Source organism: Abrus precatorius, unplaced genomic scaffold (assembly GCF_003935025.1).
Source record: "Abrus precatorius isolate BTA unplaced genomic scaffold, Abrus_2018 Scaffold5, whole genome shotgun sequence".
NCBI lineage: Eukaryota > Viridiplantae > Streptophyta > Magnoliopsida > Fabales > Fabaceae > Abrus > Abrus precatorius.
The window spans coordinates 9,868,222-9,889,702 of NW_020874395.1; the positions used below are offsets into that span (position 1 = coordinate 9,868,222).

At 35.1% G+C, this 21,481-nt stretch overlaps 1 protein-coding gene, 1 non-coding gene and 1 pseudogene across 2 annotated transcripts; 2 read left to right on the plus strand and 1 right to left on the minus strand.

The window, feature by feature from the left end:
* Nucleotides 1-3,555: 3,555 nt before the first annotated feature.
* Nucleotides 3,556-4,537, minus strand: LOC113866637 (annotated as a pseudogene).
* Nucleotides 4,538-5,551: 1,014 nt separating this feature from the next.
* LOC113868252 lies at nt 5,552-5,655 on the plus strand. The gene has a single exon (XR_003505273.1). It is a non-coding gene; the product is annotated as a small nucleolar RNA R71 (small nucleolar RNA).
* Nucleotides 5,656-10,044: 4,389 nt separating this feature from the next.
* Nucleotides 10,045-11,117, plus strand: LOC113867360 (protein SRC2 homolog). The gene has a single exon (XM_027502639.1). The coding sequence runs from the start codon at nt 10,078-10,080 to the stop codon at nt 10,978-10,980; it is 903 nt and encodes a 300-aa protein (XP_027358440.1). The 5' UTR covers nt 10,045-10,077; the 3' UTR covers nt 10,981-11,117.
* The last annotated feature ends 10,364 nt before the right edge of the window (nt 11,118-21,481 follow it).

Consider the following 21,481-nt stretch of genomic DNA (forward strand, 5'->3'; position numbering starts at 1 on the left):
CTACACTACACAATTTAGGTGAAGAAAAAGAATGAATCAATTTGCTAGATATGTAGCATGGAGTGTCAATCATGAAGAAAAAGGTATATGTTATTCAATGAACAATGAAGAACATGATAATTTTGAACAAAAGTTTTATAACATACCCACATGGATTTTTAATCGCAACAATCAAATATGAACACATATAAACCTTCCCACATGATCAATTTCACCAAAAACAAAACAAAATGTCAAGTATGAGAAAACCCCAAACTAGAGAAAAATCCCAAAATGTGAGTGAAATGTGTTGCTTACTTGATGAATATGGTAGAAAGAGATGATGTAGATGTGATTATGGGTGAAGGAAACTTGTGGATTTGAATGGGGTCAAGGAATTTCTCAAGTTAAGAGTGATTAGGAAGGATAATATGTAGTGATGAGAGAGTGTGCAAGAGGGAATGGAAAACACGGGTGGTGTGAGCATGATATAAAACAAACAAAATTGTAGTGGATCACGACCCACGGCCAGTGGGAAAAACACATGGCCCATGGGTCCCTCTGATTTTATCCAAAATTGTTCACGCACTGCACCTGTTAAGACCCACTACCAGTGGGAAAAACACACGGCCAGTTGGTTTTTCTGACTTGAAATTTTTTTTTGTAGATGGCCGAAATCAGAAAGGTCCACTGCCAGTGGTGATTTCCCACTGGTGGTGGATCACACTGTCCATTAACTTGAAAAATGTAAAGCCTTTAAACCCCTTTATGTGTTTTTTTTTATTATTATATATTTTGTTGTTTTTTTTTCTTTTTTAGAAAACAGACACACAAAGTGAAGTAAGAAAAGGAATTAAAAATAACAAATGGGTTTCCTCCCCACAAGTGCTAAATTTAACGTCTTCAGCCGGACGCTGTGCTCCGTTTGGAATCACAAATCCGACGCATCAAACAAGTCCAAGACACTTGCTTGTTGTGTTGGTTCTCCTGTCACGTAGCGCTTAAGTCTCTGTCCATTTACTTTAAATGGACCAGACTTTTCGCTCCATACCTCGACAGTTCCAAAGGGAAAGACCTTTGTCACCTTAAATGGTCCCGACCATCGGGACCTCAGTTTACCTGGAAAAAGCCTCAATCGGGAGTTAAATAGTAAAACCATATCACCTAGATTGAATGTTCTCCATAGGATGTGACGATCATGCCATCTTTTAGTTTTTTCTTTGTAAATCTGAGCATTTTCGTATGCATCTAAACGGAGCTCTTCAAGCTCGTTTAATTCCAATAGCCTATGCTCACCTGCATCCTTATGATCAAGATTAAGAGTTTTAACAGCCCAAAAAGATTTATACTCCAGCTCAACGGGTAAGTGGCAAGGCTTCCCATACACTAGCTTAAAAGGTGTAGTTCCAATCGGAGTTTTGTATGCGGTTCGATATGCCCATAAGGAATCATCTAACTTAATAGACCAATCTTTACGTGATGTATTTACCGCTTTTTGAAGAATGTTTTTAATCTCCCGATTGGACACCTCAACCTGACCACTAGTTTGAGGGTGATAAGGTGTAACTACCTTATGCCTCACTCCATATTTTTTTAGGAGGGTCTGAAAAACTTTCTCAATAAAATGAGACCCTCTATCACTTATGATACATTTCGGGACACTAAACCTCGAAAATATTATTTTTTTGAAAAGCTTAATAACAGTCTTAGCATCAGAATGTGGTGAAGCAATGGCTTCCACCCATTTAGACACATAGTCAACCGCTACTAATATGAATTGATTTCCAAAGGAAGAGGGAAAGGGTCCCTTAAAATCAACACCCCACACATCAAACAATTCAACCTCTAATATGCTATTTAGTGGCATTTCATGCCTCTTACCAATGTTACCTGCTCTTTGGCAAGCATCACAGGTCAGGACATACTTGCGCACATCCTTAAAAATGTGTGGCCAGTAGAACCCAGCTTACAATACTTTTGAGGCTGTCTTGGAGGTGCTCATGTGGCCTCCACAGGAAAGAGAGTGGCAATGGTCTAGGATGGTGTGGACCTCATCTTCCGGAATACACCTCATAATCAAACCATCTGCACAATGTTTGAATAGGAGGGGTTCATCCCAATAATAGTGCTTGACATCTGCATAAAACTTTTTCTTCTGCTGAAAGCCAAGATCAGGAGGTAAAATACCACATGCAAGAAAGTTTACAAAATCAGCATACCACAGAACAAGTTGGGTACTAAGATTCAATAATTGTTCATCTAGAAAAGATTCATTGATTGGAACGTCACCCATCTCTACTTTTTTGGATGACAACCTAGATAAGTGGTCAGCGACCAAGTTCTCGGTACCCTTCTTGTCTTTAATCTCTAAATCAAATTCTTGCAATATTAAAATCCACCTAATTAGCCTAGGCTTTGCTTCTTTTTTATGCAATAGATACTTAATGGCAGAGTGGTCAGTGAAAACAGTAACGTGCGAACCTACCAAAAAAGATCTACACTTATCGAAAGCAAAGATAATGGCAAACAGTTCTTTTTCAGTTGTGGCATAGTTTACCTGAGCATCATCCAATGTTCGGCTGGCATAGTGGATAACATGTAGCTTTTTATCCTTCCGCTGCCCAAGCACAGCCCCTACTGCGTGATCACTAGCATCACACATCAACTCGAATGGGAGTTCCCAATCGGGGGGCTGCACAATAGGAGCGGAGACCAAGGCCTGCTTAATCCTGCAAAAAGCCTCCAAACAAGATGAATCAAAATTAAAAGGCATATCCTTACCCAAAAGATTTGTGAGAGGCTTTGTGATTTTTGAGAAGTCTTTAGTGAATCGCCGGTAGAAACTGGCATGTCCAAGAAAGCTCTTAATACCTTTTACATTTATAGGTGGGGGCAATTTTTCAATCACCTCCACCTTAGCCTTATCAACCTCTATGCCTCTCTCAGACACCAAGTGTCCAAGAACTATGCCTTTCCTTACCATGAAATGACATTTCTCCCAGTTCAAGACCAAATTGGTCTCTTCACAACGCTGCAAGACTTGACACAGATTTATTAAATAGTTATCAAAATCTAAACCATGCACTGAAAAATCATCCATAAAGATTTCCATCACGTTTTCAATAAGATCAAAAAAAATGGCTTGCATACACCTTTGAAAAGTCGCAGGTGCGTTACATAAGCCAAAAGGCATACGCCTATATATGCATAAGTCCCAAAAGGGCAAGTGAAAGTAGTTTTTTCTTGATCAGATGGGTGGATGGGAATTTGGTGAAAAACTGAATACCCATCCAAATAACAGAAATAAGAGTGCTTTGCAAGCCTCTCTAGCATTTGATCAATAAAAGGAAGAGGAAAATGATCCTTTTTTGTGGCGCTATTTAACTTCCTATAGTCAATGCACATGCGCCAACCAGAAACAGTCCTAGTAGAGATTAATTCATGTTTATCATTTTCTACCACAGTCATCCCTCCTTTTTTAGGCACCACATGAATCGGGCTCACCCATTTGCTACTAGCAATAGGGTATATAACTCCAGCATCCAGCAATTTTAAAATTTATTTCTTAACCACTTCTTACATTTTTGGATTTAATCTCCTAAGTGGCTCTACTGTGGGCCTACTCTCATCTTCTAATGTGATTCTATGCATGCAAAAAGAAGGGCTAATCCCCTTAATGTCATCCATTGTATAACCTATTGCCTTCTTATACAACCTAAGTTGTTTCAAAAGCTTTTCAGTTTCACATGGGTTCAAATCAGCATTAACAATCATAGGATATATGGAATTAGGACCAAGAAACTCATACCTCAATGAAGTCGGTAAAGGCTTTAATTCCACCTTGGGGCTCACCACTTTACCACACATGACCTCAGTGTCATGTTTTAGTGGGGGATATTCTTCAGAGCAATTAGATGTTCCTGCAGATTTAATTACAAAAATAGATTCAAGTGAGTCTTTAGGAAGAGTTTCTTCCTTCACCACTTGGTCAACAAAATCCACACTACAACAAACATCATCATTAAAAGGTTTTTTTAAAGCATCCTTCAAGCTAAAATCAACCTTTTGGTCTCTAACTGTCAGAGACAATCTACCATTCTTGACATCTATTACCGCGCCCGCGATTGCCAAAAATGGCCTGCCTAGGATAATGGGGATCGTGGAATCCTCATCCATTTCCAACACAACAAAATCGGCAGGTATGAAAATTTTTCCTACCTTGATAAGGAACATCCTCTAAAATGCCTATAGGATATTTAACAGACCTATCAGCTAGTTGTAAAGACATCCTAATAGGCTTCAACTCACCCAATCCTAATTTTTCAGAAATAGATAATGGCATTAAGCTAATACTAGCTCCTAGATCACATAATGCTCTATCTATAGCCATGTCACCTATCGTACAAGGAATAGAGAAACTACTTGGATCCTAAAGCTTGGGTGGTAGCTTTCTTTGGATCAGTGCACTGCACTCCTCAGTAAGCGCTATTGTACCATCTTCCTCTATTTTTCTCTTATTTGACAAAATGTCCTTCAAAAACTTCGTGTAGGTGGGCATTTGCTGCAAAGCATCTATGAAGGGAATATTGATATACAATTTTTTTAAAACCTCGAGAAACTTACCAAATTGTTTGTCCAACTTCGCCTTGGCCAAACGTTGAGGAAATGGAATCAGAGGTTGATATGGCTTAACCTCCTCATTTTTCTCACACGGTTTCTCCTCCTCAATTACCGTATTAGATGGAGACTCATCCAATTTCTTCTCTTCCTTAGCTTCCTCTTTTGTCATGTTAACCGAACCATCATACTGAGTACCACTCCTAAGAGTGATAGCCAAGGTGTGATTGGATGGTCTCGCCTCAGGCTTTCCAGGAAACGTCCCTGGTATTCTCATGGAACTGGAGGCTTGTTGGGCAATTTGAGTTTCTAAGATTTGTTGTGGGTGGCCAATGAATCCACCTTAATAGTTAAATTTTTTATGGCCTTAGAGAACTCATCATTTTGTTTGAGTTGAGTAGCCACCAACGTTTCCATCATGGACTCCAATTTTGTTTTTTGTGGAATGTAGGGTCCTTGTGGTTGTCTGTAACTACTCTGATTGCCTTGGAATAGAGGTGGTCTGTTTTGGAAACCAGGTGGTTCTTATGGTTGTCTAAAATTATTTCCATAGTTCTCACCATAGTTTCCAATCGCATCTACCTGATGCATCTCTGGCTCGGCACCTTGGGTTACTCCAAGCTGGCAACTTGAAATACTGTAACCTGGAACACCACATAACTCACAGACAACATTAGTAGTACCTGTTCCTAGTTTATCAAATTTAACAGACAAAGCCTCTACCTTAGCAGTAAGTAAAGAAACAGCATCTAGAGAGTACTTACTTGGAGTTTTTGTTGGTAAACTCCGTTTTGAAGACCACTGGTAGGTGTTCTGGGCAACTTCTTCAATAAGATTATAGCCTTCCTCCATGTTTTTGCTCATGAAGGCACCGCCAGCGGCAGCATCTAGCGTCACTTTCTGGTTTGGAGATAGCCCATTATAGAAAATGTGAACGGTCAACCAGCGCTCAATCCCGTGGTGTGGGCATTCCCGAAGCATTTCTTTATACCTCTCTCAAGCATCATATAAATTTTCATCATCTTTTTGGATAAAAGTGATGATTTGTTTCCTCAACTGGTCTATTTTGCTGCGTGGGTAGTACTTGTTGAGGAAAGCGTGAGACAACTGCTCCCATGTTGAAATTGACCCTTCCGGAAGCGAATACAACCAAGCTCTAGCTTTATCTCTCAAAGAAAATGGGAAAAGTCTTAACCGGATTGCATCACTTGAAACTCCATTTACTTTGAGTGTATCACAGTACTCAAGGAAAATTTGCAGATGCAAATTCGGGTCTTCGGAAGGTAGTCCACCAAACTGGTTTTGTTGAACCATCGAGAGCAAGGATGGCTTCAACTTAAAGTTGTTCGCTTCAATGGTAGGCCTTGTGATCCTAGGCCTCCTACCCATTGAGTTTGGTGTTGCAAAATCACGGAGTGCTCTGTTTTCTGGATCAGCCATCTGACCGTGGTTTATTGAAACAGAGGCTTGTTGTTTGCTCTACTCTCGTTGTCTTCGGAGAAATCTGATCTTATGGAGGGTCCGTTCAATTTCAGGGTCAAAGATGTCTTTGAAACTAACACTCCTTCGCATAAAAGAGCCTGTAAAATCCACAGAAATACAAAAAACCAAAGTGTAGTTCTGCAGAAAAATATTAAACCAAACCAGAAAAATAATGCAGAAAATTTAAAAGGTCTAATCTAACTAAATCACCGCTTAGCCAATATTGGGGGAAACACAAATCCCCGACAACGGCGCCAAAAACTTGATAGTCGTTCTGCAAGCATACGGGGTATCGCGTAATAAAAAGTTATCGTTCCCTCAGAGATTGTGCCCAAGTACTAGTTCACAATGATTCAATTATCCAGACAAATCATTTCAAAGAGAATATGTTGCAGAATGAATTGAAAACCAAAAAACTATTGACAAAAGATTCGATTGAAAACTTCCTTGAGAATCAAGATGAATAAGAAAACTCTTAGGAGTCGGTAGGTTCATATGTCATGTACCAAATTTAAAGCAATTCATTTCCCCATTATTCAATTTCTATTTCTAGAGATAGGGTAAATCAAATACAATAAGATAGGGTAAAATTGCCCCTTACCTCGGATTAAAGATCCACGCACGAAATCAACAACGAGAAGGCTCCCCACATAAACTTAGTCCTAAATACATAGAAGAATCTAATGAGAACCAAGGAAAACTAAGAGAACAGAGAATGAGGATGAGAAATCGAAACTCTAACCATTAAAACTTACCTCCAAGCGTTCTCTCAACCCGAATTCAACCTTCAATCTAGCTCACGAACGGCTTTGGAAGCAATTTAATCGGTGAAGTAGGGTTTTGGGTCGAGAGAATTGAATAGATTTTGAAGATAAGAATGGAAAAATGAAATTTCCAAACCCTAATCGTTTCAAATACTCTTCTAATTGCAACACTCTCGCTACAGCGAAAACCTCGCTGCAGTGACACCTTCTCTCGCTACAACAAGATTGCACTCAGAATTGCATCCCAAATTGTCGCTGCAGCGAGGGAGAAGCCGACAGTTTCAAGCCTTCCTCCCAAGGCCTTCTCGCTGCAGCGAGAACACCCTGTACCCTATACTCAGCCTATTTCAAAAAGTTCAGTATAGTCAACCTCAATACACAACAACATCCACATTTATCATATACACACACATATATCTATGTATCACCATTCAATACTCATCACGCACTCTAGTCCACATTCTAAAATCCATTCACATTTACACATATATATAGTAATAATCAATATTACAAAATTCGGGGCATTATACCGTTTATATTAACAAATAATAGAGTTCGTAATTTAATTGAAAAAATGTTAATACTCTCTAATTTTAAGATATTAGAAGAACTATAATCATTAATCTAAAGAATATATAAAATATCTTCTTAAATTTATGAGTACTCATAAAAAAATTATGGATCTATAAATAATAAAAGACAAGTAATAAGTTGATTAATATTTTTGTGAAAAATAAAAAAATTAAATATATTTATGAAATTTTTTAAAACTTGATTTATATAACTTTATTTAATGGTTTAATTAATCATATTTTATATTTATAAAGAATTAAAGTGAAATGACTTTTATCAGGCTTGCTCTTAGAATAAAGTAAAATAACTTTTATTATGTTGCTCTTAGAATAACTTTATATATATATATATATATATATATATATATATATATATATAACTTTAAAAATATTTAATAATTTATAAGTACAAAAGTTAGCAGTATTTAAAACAAATTTGTTATAATTTTATTCAAGAAAAAATTATAAGAGGATATTTGAGAATGATGTAAATTTTGAAATAAATAAATAAATGCTATAATTTGTAATAGTAAAAAATATTTATTTATATAAAATTAAAGATATGTAACTATTAATAATTTTGACTAACATTATAGTACATATTAAAATAAATATTATAAATCTTATAAATATAAATATTTATGAAAAATTTAAAATTATATAAGATGATAAAAGTAATTTTATTAAAGTAAATATAAGTATTTATAGAAAATTTTCAAAATTTTATTTAAGGTAACTAACATCTATATATTCACACAGAATCTAAAATTTTATATAAGATAATAAAGAAATGTTAAATAACAATTTTAACTTTAAAAATTTAGAATAAAATTAATAAAAAGATAGGTAAAATATAAAATAATTGCAAACAAAAAAAAGTATAATTAATACATTATTTTTAGACAATTTTAAAAGTCAATTATTATTTGTTAATTCTTAAATCAATATCTTAATGAGATCTTTAGGACAATTATATAAAAGTTCAAGATAATAGTTACTATTCTTTCACTAAATGTCCTTTGTTGATATAAATTATTTATACTACTATTTTGTATCGTAAATTTTTATTAAAAATAATATATTATTAAATTTAATGCATTGATAATATTAAATGTTATAATTTTTAATAAAATATTTATTATTTATTGATTTATTATCATTATCCTTAGACTAAAATGATAAATTTAAACTTGTATAATAAAATATAAGGTTTAGATTTTAAATTTTGAAATAAATTAAATACAAGGCTTTTTTTTAGTACAATTCAATTTAAGTCCAATGCAACTCAAGCTTTAAAAAAAAAAAAAACAAATTTTGCCCGAAACAAGCTAACTCTTTAGATAATCTGTTTTATTAACTCTATATTGGACACACGTTAAAAAAAGTATTACAGGAAATAAAAATTAACATTTATTTTCATCTTTATTATAATTTTTTTAATGTATATCTAAGAACAAAAATTAAGAATATATAAAATAATTTTTTATTAAAATTCATAGGATGTGATAAGATCCAATGCATTAGTAACCTTAAATGTTATAATTTTTAATAAGAATTTACTATCCATTAATCTCTTATTATTTTGTGTTCTTAGATACAAGTTATAAAAATGTGAAATATGTTTTATACCATAGTTTATTAACATTTATATTAATGAGACACTCATTTATTACTCTTATATTCTCCCTATAAATAAATGTATTTTTATTTAATATATTAGTCAATAAGTTGGTAATTTAATATTATAGATATTTTTAAAATATAATATAAATTTATAATATATATTAATCTTGATAAAGAATAATCGAAGTAGTATTTCAACAGTCAAGGAGTTCAAATAAAACTTATTAATAAAATAATTAAAATTTTTAGAGGGTATAAATTGAGATACATTAAAAGTTATAAAAGTAATGTTATTACGGTTTCAATAAAATAAATCATTTTGAATTCTTTAAAATACCAGTGTATATATAAAATTGCACTGTGCAGTTAGAAAGTCAAATTCTAAGATGTGTACTTCCTCGAAAAGATTATTTTTAAAATATTTATGCAATGGTCATTGCAGTTTTCGTTCAAATGCGATTGGCTATTGCCTATTGGAAAGTCACCCTTTTTATATTTTTTTATAAAATTCTATTATTTTTTAATTTCTTAATAAATAAATACCATAAAAGTCCTAATAAATAAGACCCTTATTTTAACTCTTTAACATAGCACAAATAATAATAATAAAAAGCACTCTAAATGGAACTTTGCTCTTGCCCACTTGAAGAGGAGGAAAACAAATCAAAATATGGGTTCTAAACTATTCTCTTTCTAAATTATGAATCGCCATCTGAAGCAAAATTCACATAAAATATAAAAAGACAATTGAAACTCATTAATTATTATATATATTTATTTACAGACTTAATTCATAAGCAACTGGTTTCTTTGTCCTTTCCCAACCTGAGATACGGTTTTCCTCCGTGTTCCACACCTACCATGCCCCAACCAAGGAGCATTTCCATTTGTCAAATTTCCACACGATGGCAAATTCGTTATTATCCCACAAAACACAGGGCAAAGAAACAAAACCTCAGCAAACTTCACCTATAAAATTGGTTACTCCCTCACACGTCTTCATCAACAAACCAGTTCTCAGTCAACGAAGAACAGAAACAATGGGTTCTCGCTACGAATTGGAGCTGAAGCTCTCATCGGCTCGCGGCCTCAAGAACGTGAACTGGCGCCACGGTGCCAACAGGCCATACGTCGTCGTTTGGGTGGACCCCGCCAACAAGCTCTCTTCAAGAGTTGATGAAAACGGCGACATCGATGCAAACTGGGATGAAACCCTCGTTATCCCTTTACCCCCCAAGCCCCTTGAAGATCTAACGCTTTACATCGATGTGGTCCACGCAGGCTCTGAAGAGGACACCAAGCCGCTGATCGGATCGGCTCGGCTCAAGCTCGTCGAAGTTCTCGATGATGTCGGAATCGGCGAGCGCGCCAGCCGCTCGCTAACGCTGAAGCGTCCCTCTGGAAGGCCACATGGCAAGGTTGAAGTTAAGGTTACCATCAGGGAGCCTAGCTATCGTGCGCAGGGTGGGTATCATGCCCCTCCTTATGGTGTCCCCCGGCAAACGGCGTCGTCGAGGGATTATTCCGCTGCGCCGCAGGGTTATGGGTTTCCATACGGCGGCCCGCCTCAGGGACAGGGACAGTATTATTCAGCTGCTCCGCCTGCGGGGTATCCTTATAATGCGCCGCCTCAAACGGCGTCGTATGGGCAAGGGTATCCGCAGCAAACGGCGCCGTATGGGCAAGGGTATCCTCAGCAAACGGCGCCGTATGGACAGGGGAGTGGTTATGGGAGTGGCTATGGGAATGCCGCCCCGGTTGAGGAAAAGAAAAAGAGCAAGTTTGGGGGAATGGGGACGGGATTGGCTGTGGGCGCCGTTGCTGGGGTTCTAGGTGGAATCGCACTTGTTGAAGGCGCTGAGTACGTTGAGGACAAGATTGCTGATGACGTGGCAGAGAGGGTTGAAGATGATCTTGGGTATGATGAAGGCGATGATTTCTAGAGTGATGTGATGAGATATTTTGGGAGTGAAAAAAAAAAAAGTAATTTTTTTCAAGCTTTATTTTTTCTTTCTTTTTTCAGTTTCGTTTGAGTTATGAGTTAGCTTTTCATTAATGATATCAACTTATGTTTATTTTCGGGGTCTATTTCTAAAGTGTGATTTGTGGGACCAAGAAATGAACAACTCAACTACAATTAATTTGCTGGAAACTGGAAAACGCCATTTATGCGAGGAATCCATTAGAAAATTCTCGAATTAAGGGATAAGTCTGGAAATTATTGTCACAATTTGATGAAAGTTTAAAACATTAGGTGCATTTTTTCCTCAACAAACACCTTCAAGAACCACATTGCGTGTGTATTGTGTTAATTGAATGCTTCACCAAGAATACAATGTGCGATTGGATGCTTGCACGTTACGATGGGAAAGTCTCAAGCATTTATTTTGCTGCGAAAATGGTAGTGATGATCATTAAGCTTAACTCTTAATTTTTTATTAAAAATTAAAAATAATATTTATTGCATTTTTCCATTCTTGAAATAATATTTTTTTAATAAAAATATATTATTTTTGAATTATTGATAGAGTTGAAGTTAATATTTTTTAAAAAAGGTTGAACTCTTTAATCTCTAGTGCATGGAGGAGCTGGGATGTGAGACAAATGGAGACTACTGACTCTAGACGCACCCGTGAATATGTAGTGTCATGTGTGATTATGTGAGCAAGTGACAAGTATGAAGACAATGACCAAAGTCCCAATGAGTATAGTATTCAGCAAAACAAAGTGTCTTGCTCATTAATTATTCCTAACTCAAAATATGAGAACTGCCAGAAATTTATTTTTTTAATATATTTTTCTCAACACATTGTTTATTACTTTTTTATATCTTTAATTATAAAAAAATAAAGACTCGTATTTAAATATATTAATTATTGCTTTTTTATACTCATTTATTATGAGATTTATTTAATAATGTACTTTCCTATTAATAATGTAATTTGATCATTTAATATTATGTATAAATTTATGATATATAATTATTTTTATTAATTTGAGAAATAAATTATTTGTTAGGAGAAAATATGAGTGATAATTATTAAATTGAAAGCAATATTTTTTATGATTTTGAATAAATTTTGGTTAATAATACAAAATTAGTTTTGTTAACTTCAATTTTATAACTACATTTAAGGATAAAAACAATAATTTCAATTAAAATTACGTATTATATTAAAGATATAATAAATATAATAAACACTTTTAATAAAATTTATTACTTTTACACTTTTCAAATCAATATAAAAAATAAAATAAAACTGTGATGTGCTTTCCAGAGAAGTGTATTAATTGGTGCTCCCCGCATGTTCACCATTGGCGACTTTGGCTGGGATACCTTTTTTTTTTTTCTAATACCCATATTTTCTTTTTAAGGAGTCTTCTTTTGGAGGGTTGTATCACACATTGTTCAAGGGATCGTTTGCAAGGCTAAATTATTTGTTATGATATGTTAAGCTAATGCAATTAATTATTGATTAGTCAAGCAATGATACAATTTTCAGTTATATTTATTTAGGTAACTTAGGTTAGATTTATACGAGTAGTTATTTAGTTTTTAGTGAAGTAATTCAAGATTTAGGTTTATTATTATTCAGAAGCACAAAGATAAAACAAAGTCCGCTTAATTTTATAAATTTTAAAATAATTTTATAAATAGCATGTAAAAAATGGTATGTATATAAAAAAATTAATCAATTTAGTAGAAAAATTCAAATCTTAGCTTACATTCCATAAATATAATAAACAGCCTATAAAAATACCTTGAATACAGTCATTAACCTAGAATATTAATTTGTAGGGAGGGCCCATGCTTTGATCTGCTTCTATGGAAACCCTTTTTAGTTATTGGGCTTGGAGGTTGGGATAGCTGATTCAGATTTTGTGACAATTAAAAAAAAACTTATTAAGATATTGATTAAAATTTTAAATTATGTTTTTTTTTTTTATAATTTCAAATATATTTTAACATGATTTTTAATAATATTTTATTTTTAATTCTTTAACTAGTGTATTAGAAATTATTAGATTAAATTATTTAAAAAATACTTAATAAAAAGTATTTATTATTGTGAGATGTTTTAAATTAAATTGTTCTTTATTTCTCGATCAGTGGTTGGCTACAGAAGTAACTAGGCATAAGTAAATATTAGTAATAACATTCGAACTAATAATTTATGTTATATTGTAAAACATTATAAATGTGTATTGAGTTATTTACTTTTGTTTATAATAAATGTAAAAAAATTATAAAAGATAAAGATGTATTAAAACTTGACTTTATAAATAGATAAGATTTAAAATATATAGATTAATTATTTAATTATGTGAATGGAGTTACTTATTAATTAACACAAATCACAGAAGAATGAATATACAATACAAATATATATAATAAATAAATAAAGGAAAACGTAAATACAACGGAATTATACTAGTTATGGTATAATTGTAGATGTTGATACAATTATATCTCTCACACCATTATGCTATGAGAGGATAATTTAGAAATTGTAAATTAATTTATGAGATTAATTTTAGTATATTATTAGTGTAAAGATGTTTATATTGTAAACCAATTTGAATACATCTTAAATATAATTTTTGTATTAATTAATATAAAAATTAACAATTTTTATTTATATCATAATTTATTATTGAGTAATAGTGTAACAAAACTTTTACATTGTGAGGTATTTAAATTGAGTTGTATATTTATATTTTAAATATATTTAAATTAATTTTTAATAATATTTATATAATTTAATTTAAATATATTAATAGTATAAAAATTTCTTTTATTGTCTCCAATCATGATTGTTATATCAGAAGAAATATTATTTTTATAATAATTAATATAAAATTTATATTCATAATTATTTACAGTGAAAATTGTAGATTGTAAATAAATAAATTTAAAAATAATTTGAGGTTAAATTTTAGACTTTTTTTTATTCTTTTAAATGTGTTGTAATTAGAATGATTGAATAAAGGTCGTAAAACATAAAATTGACCAAAAATAATAATGGAACAATGAAATCAGCATTGAACTGAATGTAAAAGAATTACAGAAACTACTTAACAAGAGTGAAATTGTGAGAACAAAATGAACTAGAAATAAAGAATTAGAAATAAACGTATGATTAAAAGCAAAGAATAGCAAGGGCTATGAATGTAACACCCTCTTCTCATTTTTTGTAAATTATGTTTATTTAATATTAAGTTGCATTAGAATGCATTTAGATGTAAGTTTGGAGAATTTTAGGAAAGTTTTGGTGCAGGAGATCTTGTTCAGGCGAGATTGAGCGTGCAGGAATACCTTGCTGCAGGTCTATCTCGCTTAAGCGAGATAGGATAAATGGTTCCCAACTGTCACCTCGCCCAAGTGAGAGTGATCTCGCTCAGGCGAGATGGGTCGCTTAGGTAAGGACCCATAGGAGAAATGACATACTCTTTAGACATCAGCTCACTCAGGCGAGATGAAGCTCGCTCAAGCGAGCATATCAAAAAATAATTGGTGAGACCACTATCTGCATATCCTGCTCAGGCGAAATGCTCGTCACTTAAGCGAGATGCCCCTCGCTCAAGCAAGAATATGTGGGGCTGATGGGTATTTAAGAGATTTCTCGCATGAGAAATTCATTCTATTTCAAACTCACGTCCCTCTCTCAAGTTTTCTCTAAACTCTCTTTTTCCTTTACTCAGATAAAAACTTCAGAAACTCTGATTTCTCTTCATAATCACACTTGGACATTAAAGCTAAGTGATTCTAAGTAAGTTTCTTCGAATTAAACTTGAGTTTTTCCGATCATTTTTCTTGTTCTTGTTTCTTATGAATATCTCTTGGTGTTCAGGAGAACTTCCAATAGTTGACTCCCAACCTTTTTCAATATATCTATGTGAGCTCATCTTCGAGGTAAGGAGAGATTTATTTTATCTTTCTATTATAGTATTTATGTTGTGCTCATAGAGCACTGTTATGTGAATATGGTATGAGAATAGATGAGTATGATATATGTTGTGTTGAGTATGGTTGAAAAAATGCTTGTTTGATTATTTGGACTGTTTGGTTGCTTGGGTTGAGTGGTTGATATATGTGTGTATATATTACATGATGAGTACTTAATGTGAAAGATGATTAAATTTGCTGAATGGTTATTATGAGATTTTATGAAATATATCTAAGTAAAATGGTATGTTGGAATGATATTGATATGAAATGGACTAGAATGAAATTAGTCTGGAAGTGCTTTACTAAGCACGATCTTATGAGTGGGAAGAAAGGATAATTCTGAGAATGACTCTAAGAGTCGAGTATGGATTAAATCTAGTGTGAAAGTTACAAAGATACACTGAGAGTATAAAGTCCAGAGACGATGAAAATCTTGAGAAAACGTAGTGTGGTGAGCGACATTCGCGTATGTGTACACACTCTTTCTAAGAGCGAATGCATCACATGGCCTCACACTCGTTTCCTGACTAGACTCGTGACTATGCCTTTGCTAAGGGGCCTGATTATTTTATATGTTGTATTCGTGTGCATGAGCTAACCGGTGACTATTTACCTAGTTGAGTAAGACCTCGAGAAGTGCTGGTGGCATCGGAATCTGTGATCACAGTGCGTGTTGGAATGAGAGAAAAGAAAAGAAATAATAAATTATTAAATATTATGTGTGGTGTGAATATGTTTGCAAATGTGAAATTATGAAATTGAATGTGTTATATGTATTTTAAAATTTTGATTATATTCTATATATTTATAAATGGTAAAATAAATTCTCATCCTTACAAATAATTTCAAGAAATCAGGATGATAGAGCCTTAGATAATAATTAGAGTAGTAGATAGTTGTGTACATTTTATGTTAAATTATGTATTTAATGAATATCAGAGAGTAAATTATTTTAAATTTGTTGTACTTGTAAAAGATGAACCTAGAGTTTTTGTTATGATAGAAATGGATTACTCTTGTAATATCCTTTTTGACTTTCCTAGGAATAGAATACACTAGACTCTCTGTGTGTGTGTGTGTATATATATATATATATATATATATATATATATATATATATATATATATATATACTCCGACAGCCGTCACTTATCTTTTCACTTATCACGACTACGATCATCTTGAAAGACCAACTCGATAGACTTTTGAGCGAGTTACCGGCATAGAGGTTAAAACTGATTCAAGAGATGATTATCTAGGTTCAGATGATGGCTTAGACTCAGAGGACCTAGCTGAGATAGAGAGCTAGCATGGGATTGATGAATAGGACTGATCTTCAGTGCGAATTATGATTTGAGACTGCTCTAAGACTTATATTAGTTTATGTGATGTAATATTATTTTAAGATTCATATATTTTGGATAAGTGGTTTGTAATATTATACTGAATTAATGGAATGTATGTACAGTCTTTTGAACTTATAAATTTTGATTATGTTTATACATTATTTAAAATTTTGCCATATCATTTATACTAATTCAACAGAAAATATTTGTACCAATTATTATATCATAAAGAAATAAATTTTGAATAATTAGTCACTATGAAGCCGTTATACACAAATATAATATTTTACAATTAATATAAAATATAAAATATATATTGTACGTAATTATGAAAATAGGATGTTACATTGAATCCTCTGATAATTGATTCAGTGCAGAATTTCAATGTGCATAGAATCTAGGCGCAAGTGTATAGTGCAAAAAGACATCATCTAGAAATGTGAAGTTTTGTATCAGTTTTGCATCTATCATCTAATGATGAAAACGAAGATTTATCTTCCATATGTTCTTATTACCTATTTTGAGAAGAAGGAGAAGATCCCATAAGGGATGCTACTCATAGAACTTTTTCACTTACATAATATTGACTACATTGTCTTGGAGCAATTGGTGGTCAAAATGGAGTTAAAAGTCAACAACTTTAAATGAATAATGATCCCTATTTAGGAGGCTAAGTCTATATACAAGATCATTGAAGTTGATGACAACAACAATAAAGAGGTTAAAGACAGTTAACCTATTAGGAAGACTCTACAGAAATAGCAACGGAGTAAGCATAAAGTCTCTATCCAATAGCTTGTTAGAAATAACTTCAACCTCCAAAAAGCAAAAGACAATGACATAAGGAGATTAAGAAACATGTGTAGATCATTGATTATTGAAGAGACATACTAACAAGGTATGTGATCATTGATTTTTCTTTTTTTTTCAACAACAATAACCTTTGATACACCATCATTACCAAAAGTGTAAAAAGTGAAGAACTCCTTCTTTAATGTAATGTGTAGTGTAGCACCATTGTCAATTATCTACATATTCTCATCTGATACAAGATTAATAGACTCATAGTCACGAAGAAAAACAAAGTCAACACCTGTAGTAATAGTAACATGATTATCATTATGATCCTTCTCTTTTTGCTTGCCCTTCTTCCGTTTGTTCTCCTTTTTTCATAGAAAACAATTCCTTGAGATGTGCCTACTTTTTTTACAATAATAGCACTCTACATTTTTGTATCTTGACTTAGACTTGCTCCTTCTGTAGTACATAAATCCATAGCTTCTTGGAATAATCATTAATAAAAATGAGAATATTCTAGTTTGTTTACCAGTCATGCAATGAGAATATTTCTCTAACTCTACATTCTTCAATCCCAAAAGCACATCCTTTCTAGCTAAATAATTAAGCCATTTTTCATTGATATGGTCAAACTTTCTGTAACGATCACTGGGCCTATTACACTGATTCCCTCCAATGAGTCCACTACAGTTGCATCATCACAGTTGGGCCACTCCACTGATTCTGAGGCTGTGATTGGAAGGACTAGTAAAAGGCAGCCTCAGCTACCTCAATACTTTAAGGATTATGTGGTGACTCTACCTCATACACGTGAGAAAGGCAAATCCGTTAGGAATGATTAGGAAATCACAAGTTTGTTATGATTTTTTCTGCTTTTTCCTTTTCCTTTTATTTTAATTGCCTAGTTTTTTGTTAGGCGGTTGTAAGAATGTGCATATATAGCACATTTTTGGTGCAGTAAAGGCAAGAAAAAACAGTATTTGGTTGATTATTCTCTCTGATTATTCTTTTTCACTCTCTCTGCTCATCTTTTCTGTTATTCTCCTTTCCCATTTACCTTTCATTTGGTGCTTTCATTGAGCTACTCTCCTCCATGGCTGACAACTCCTCTTCATCCGACACCACCAACATCAGCAAATTGCTTGAACAGATCCTCCTTGCCCAAGCAAATTTTGCCAACACCTTACACGATATCTCTGGCCGCACATCCGCCTTGGAATCCCATTCATCATCCAATCCCCCTCACCACCCTTCCACCAAACCCATAAAATTTGACCTCCCCACCTTTGATGGCTCTGACGCACTGGGGTGGATTTTCAAAGTCAATCAGTTCTTCGAGTTCCATCACACCCCCACCGATCAACGAATTCAGGTTGCTTCGTTCTACCTCGAGGGTCCGGCCTTGGCTTGGTTTCAGTGGATGTTCAACAATGGCTTGCTCACATCTTGGGAAGCCTTCCTTCATGCTCTCGAGCTTCGTTTTGCTCCTTCCAAATTCGAAGACCCCATTGCTGCCATCTGCAAGCTTACACAAACCAGCACCCTCCAAGAGTATCTTTCTGAATTTGAAACACTCGCTAACCGCATTTCTGGCCTTCCCCAAAGTTTCTACCTCAGTTGTTTTACCTCTGGACTCAAGCCACACATCCGTCGTGAGATCTTGGCTTTACAACCAGCCGATCTTCCCCATGCCATTGCTCTTGCGAAACTGCAAGATGACAAAAATCGCCCCACACCTTCCCCATTCTCACGCTTTGCTCGACCTTCACCACCTCTACCCCAACCACAAACTCTCTCTCCTAAACCCCTTCCACCTCTCTTACCCACACCTCCTACCAAGTTTCCCATCAAACGAATCACCGAGGCCGAAATGCAAGCCCGTCGTGACAAGAACCTATGCTATAATTGCGACGAACGGTACACTCGGGGGCACCGTTGCAAATCACAATTCCTTCTTCTCACCACGGTGGACACCGATGACCCTCCAGAGGAGCTTGTCGAGTTGGATTCTGATTCCACTATTGACCCACCGTTAGAAGCAGGTCTCATCAGCCTTCACGCGCTATCCGGGCAATGGAACCCACGCACCTTTCGGGTTACTGGATCCATAAATGGGTACAAGGTGCAAATATTGGTAGATAGTGGGGCGACCCATAACTTTATCCAGAACCGTGTGGCCCAGTTTCTCCAGTTGCCATTAGAGCCTACAGCTAGCCCATTACAAGTAATGGTTGGAAATGGTGACTTTCTTCCCTGCTCAAAATTTTGTTCTCAGGCCCAATTAACACTTGCTGACCATACATTTCCTATTGACCTTTACCCGTTGGAGCTATCAGGGACCGATCTTGTTTTGGGTGTTCACTGGCTTTCATTAGTAAGCCCATTTGTCATGGACTATAATGGCCCATTTATGAGATTTATGTGGCAGGGCAAATTGGTCCAGTTACAAGGGGACACGGGCCCATCCCCCTCACCCATTTCGATCCACCAATTGCGGCGCCTTCAACACACTAATAGGATCGCGGCTTTGTTCCACCTTTCTCTTAACACCACTATTTCATTTCCTTCCCCTTCCCTCAATGCTCTTACTCTGCAACCACCGCAAAACATCCCCTCTCCTCTACCCACAACCTTTGAACCACGCCTCACTGCCCTCCTCCACCGCTACTCCACCCTTTTCTCCACCCCCACGTCCTTACCCCCCTCAAGGCATAACGACCATTCTATCACCCTCCTCCCCAACACACCACCAATCTCCATCCGGCCCTACCGTTATCCACATTTTCAAAAACAGGAAATTGAGGTACAGGTTCAAAAAATGCTGGAGTCGGGTTTCATCAAACCAAGCACAAGTCCTTACTCGTCTCCTGTTCTTCTTGTTAAGAAGAAAGACGGAACATGGCGTTTTTGTATTGACTATAGGGCTCTTAATGCTACAACAGTGAAGGACAAGTTTCCCATCCCCACGGTGGACGAATTGTTGGATGAATTGGGGCATGCCTCATGGTTCTCCAAACTCGATTTGTTTTCGGGTTTTCATCAGATACTTATGAAACCAAAGGATGCTTCCAAAACAGCCTTTCGCATACACAATGGCCATTTTGAATTTCGTGTCATGCCGTTTGGACTGTGTAATGCTCCCTCCACTTTCCAATCCGCAATGAACGAGCTGTTTCGCCCCCATTTTCGCAGATTCATCATTGTTTTCTTTGATGATATATTGATCTACAGCCCCACCCTCGAGACACACATCACTCATTTGGAAACTACCTTCCACCTACTGCTCTCCAACAGTTTCCACTTGAAGGGGAGTAAATGTTTCATTAGTCAGCAAACAATCCACTACTTGGGCCATGTAGTTTCTAATCACGGGGTTCAGCCTGACCCTGACAAGCTCCAAGTAGTCAGAGATTGGCCAGTTCCAACATCCACTAAGGCTCTCCATGGTTTTTTGGGTTTGACCGGTTTCTATCGCCGGTTTGTTTCGGGTTACGCCAAGATAGCCAATGCCCTCACTGATCTGTTAAAGAAAGATGCCTTCCTTTGGAATGACCAAGCCCAACAGGCCTTCGACCAACTTAAGCTTGTCCTATTAAGTTCACCTGTGTTAGCACTTCCTCGCTTTGACAGTATCTTTACCATTCAAACTGACGCCTCAGGCTCCGGTATGGGTGCTATTTTGTCACAAAACGGTCATCCAATCTCATATTTTAGTAAGAAATTTTGCCCTAAACTTCGTAATTCTTCTACTTATATACGTGAGTTATGTGCAATCACCACTGCTGTGCAGAAATGGCGGCAGTACCTCTTGGGTCGACATTTCATCATTCAGACAGATCAGCATTCTATAAAGGAACTTTTATCCCAAACTGTTTTGACCCCGGAGCAACAGTCATATCTGTTTAAACTATTGGGATATGATTTTGAAATCCAATACAGACCTGGGAAAAGCAATAATGCTGCTGATGCCCTTTCTCGAGTTGAAATTCCTCATTTGGATACCTTACTGGTCCTCTCCGTTCCTCGGCTTGACTTTCTCAATGATTTAAAGCAATCATTGTCTTCAAACTCGGATTTCACTGCCATGAGGAACAATATACTGTCCAAACCGAGTGATTTTCCACTATATTCAGTACAGGGGGAGTTGATTACCTTTAAGGACAAAATATGGTTACCATCTTCCTGTGCACTAATACCTCTTTTATTGCAGGAATATCACTCATCTCCTATGGCAGGTCATACAGGAGTCACACGAACTCTGGGGCGTTTGATGGCAAATTTCTATTGGCCCTCCATTCGCAAGGATGTCCAATCCTTTATCAGTCAATGTGTTACTTGCCAACAGACGAA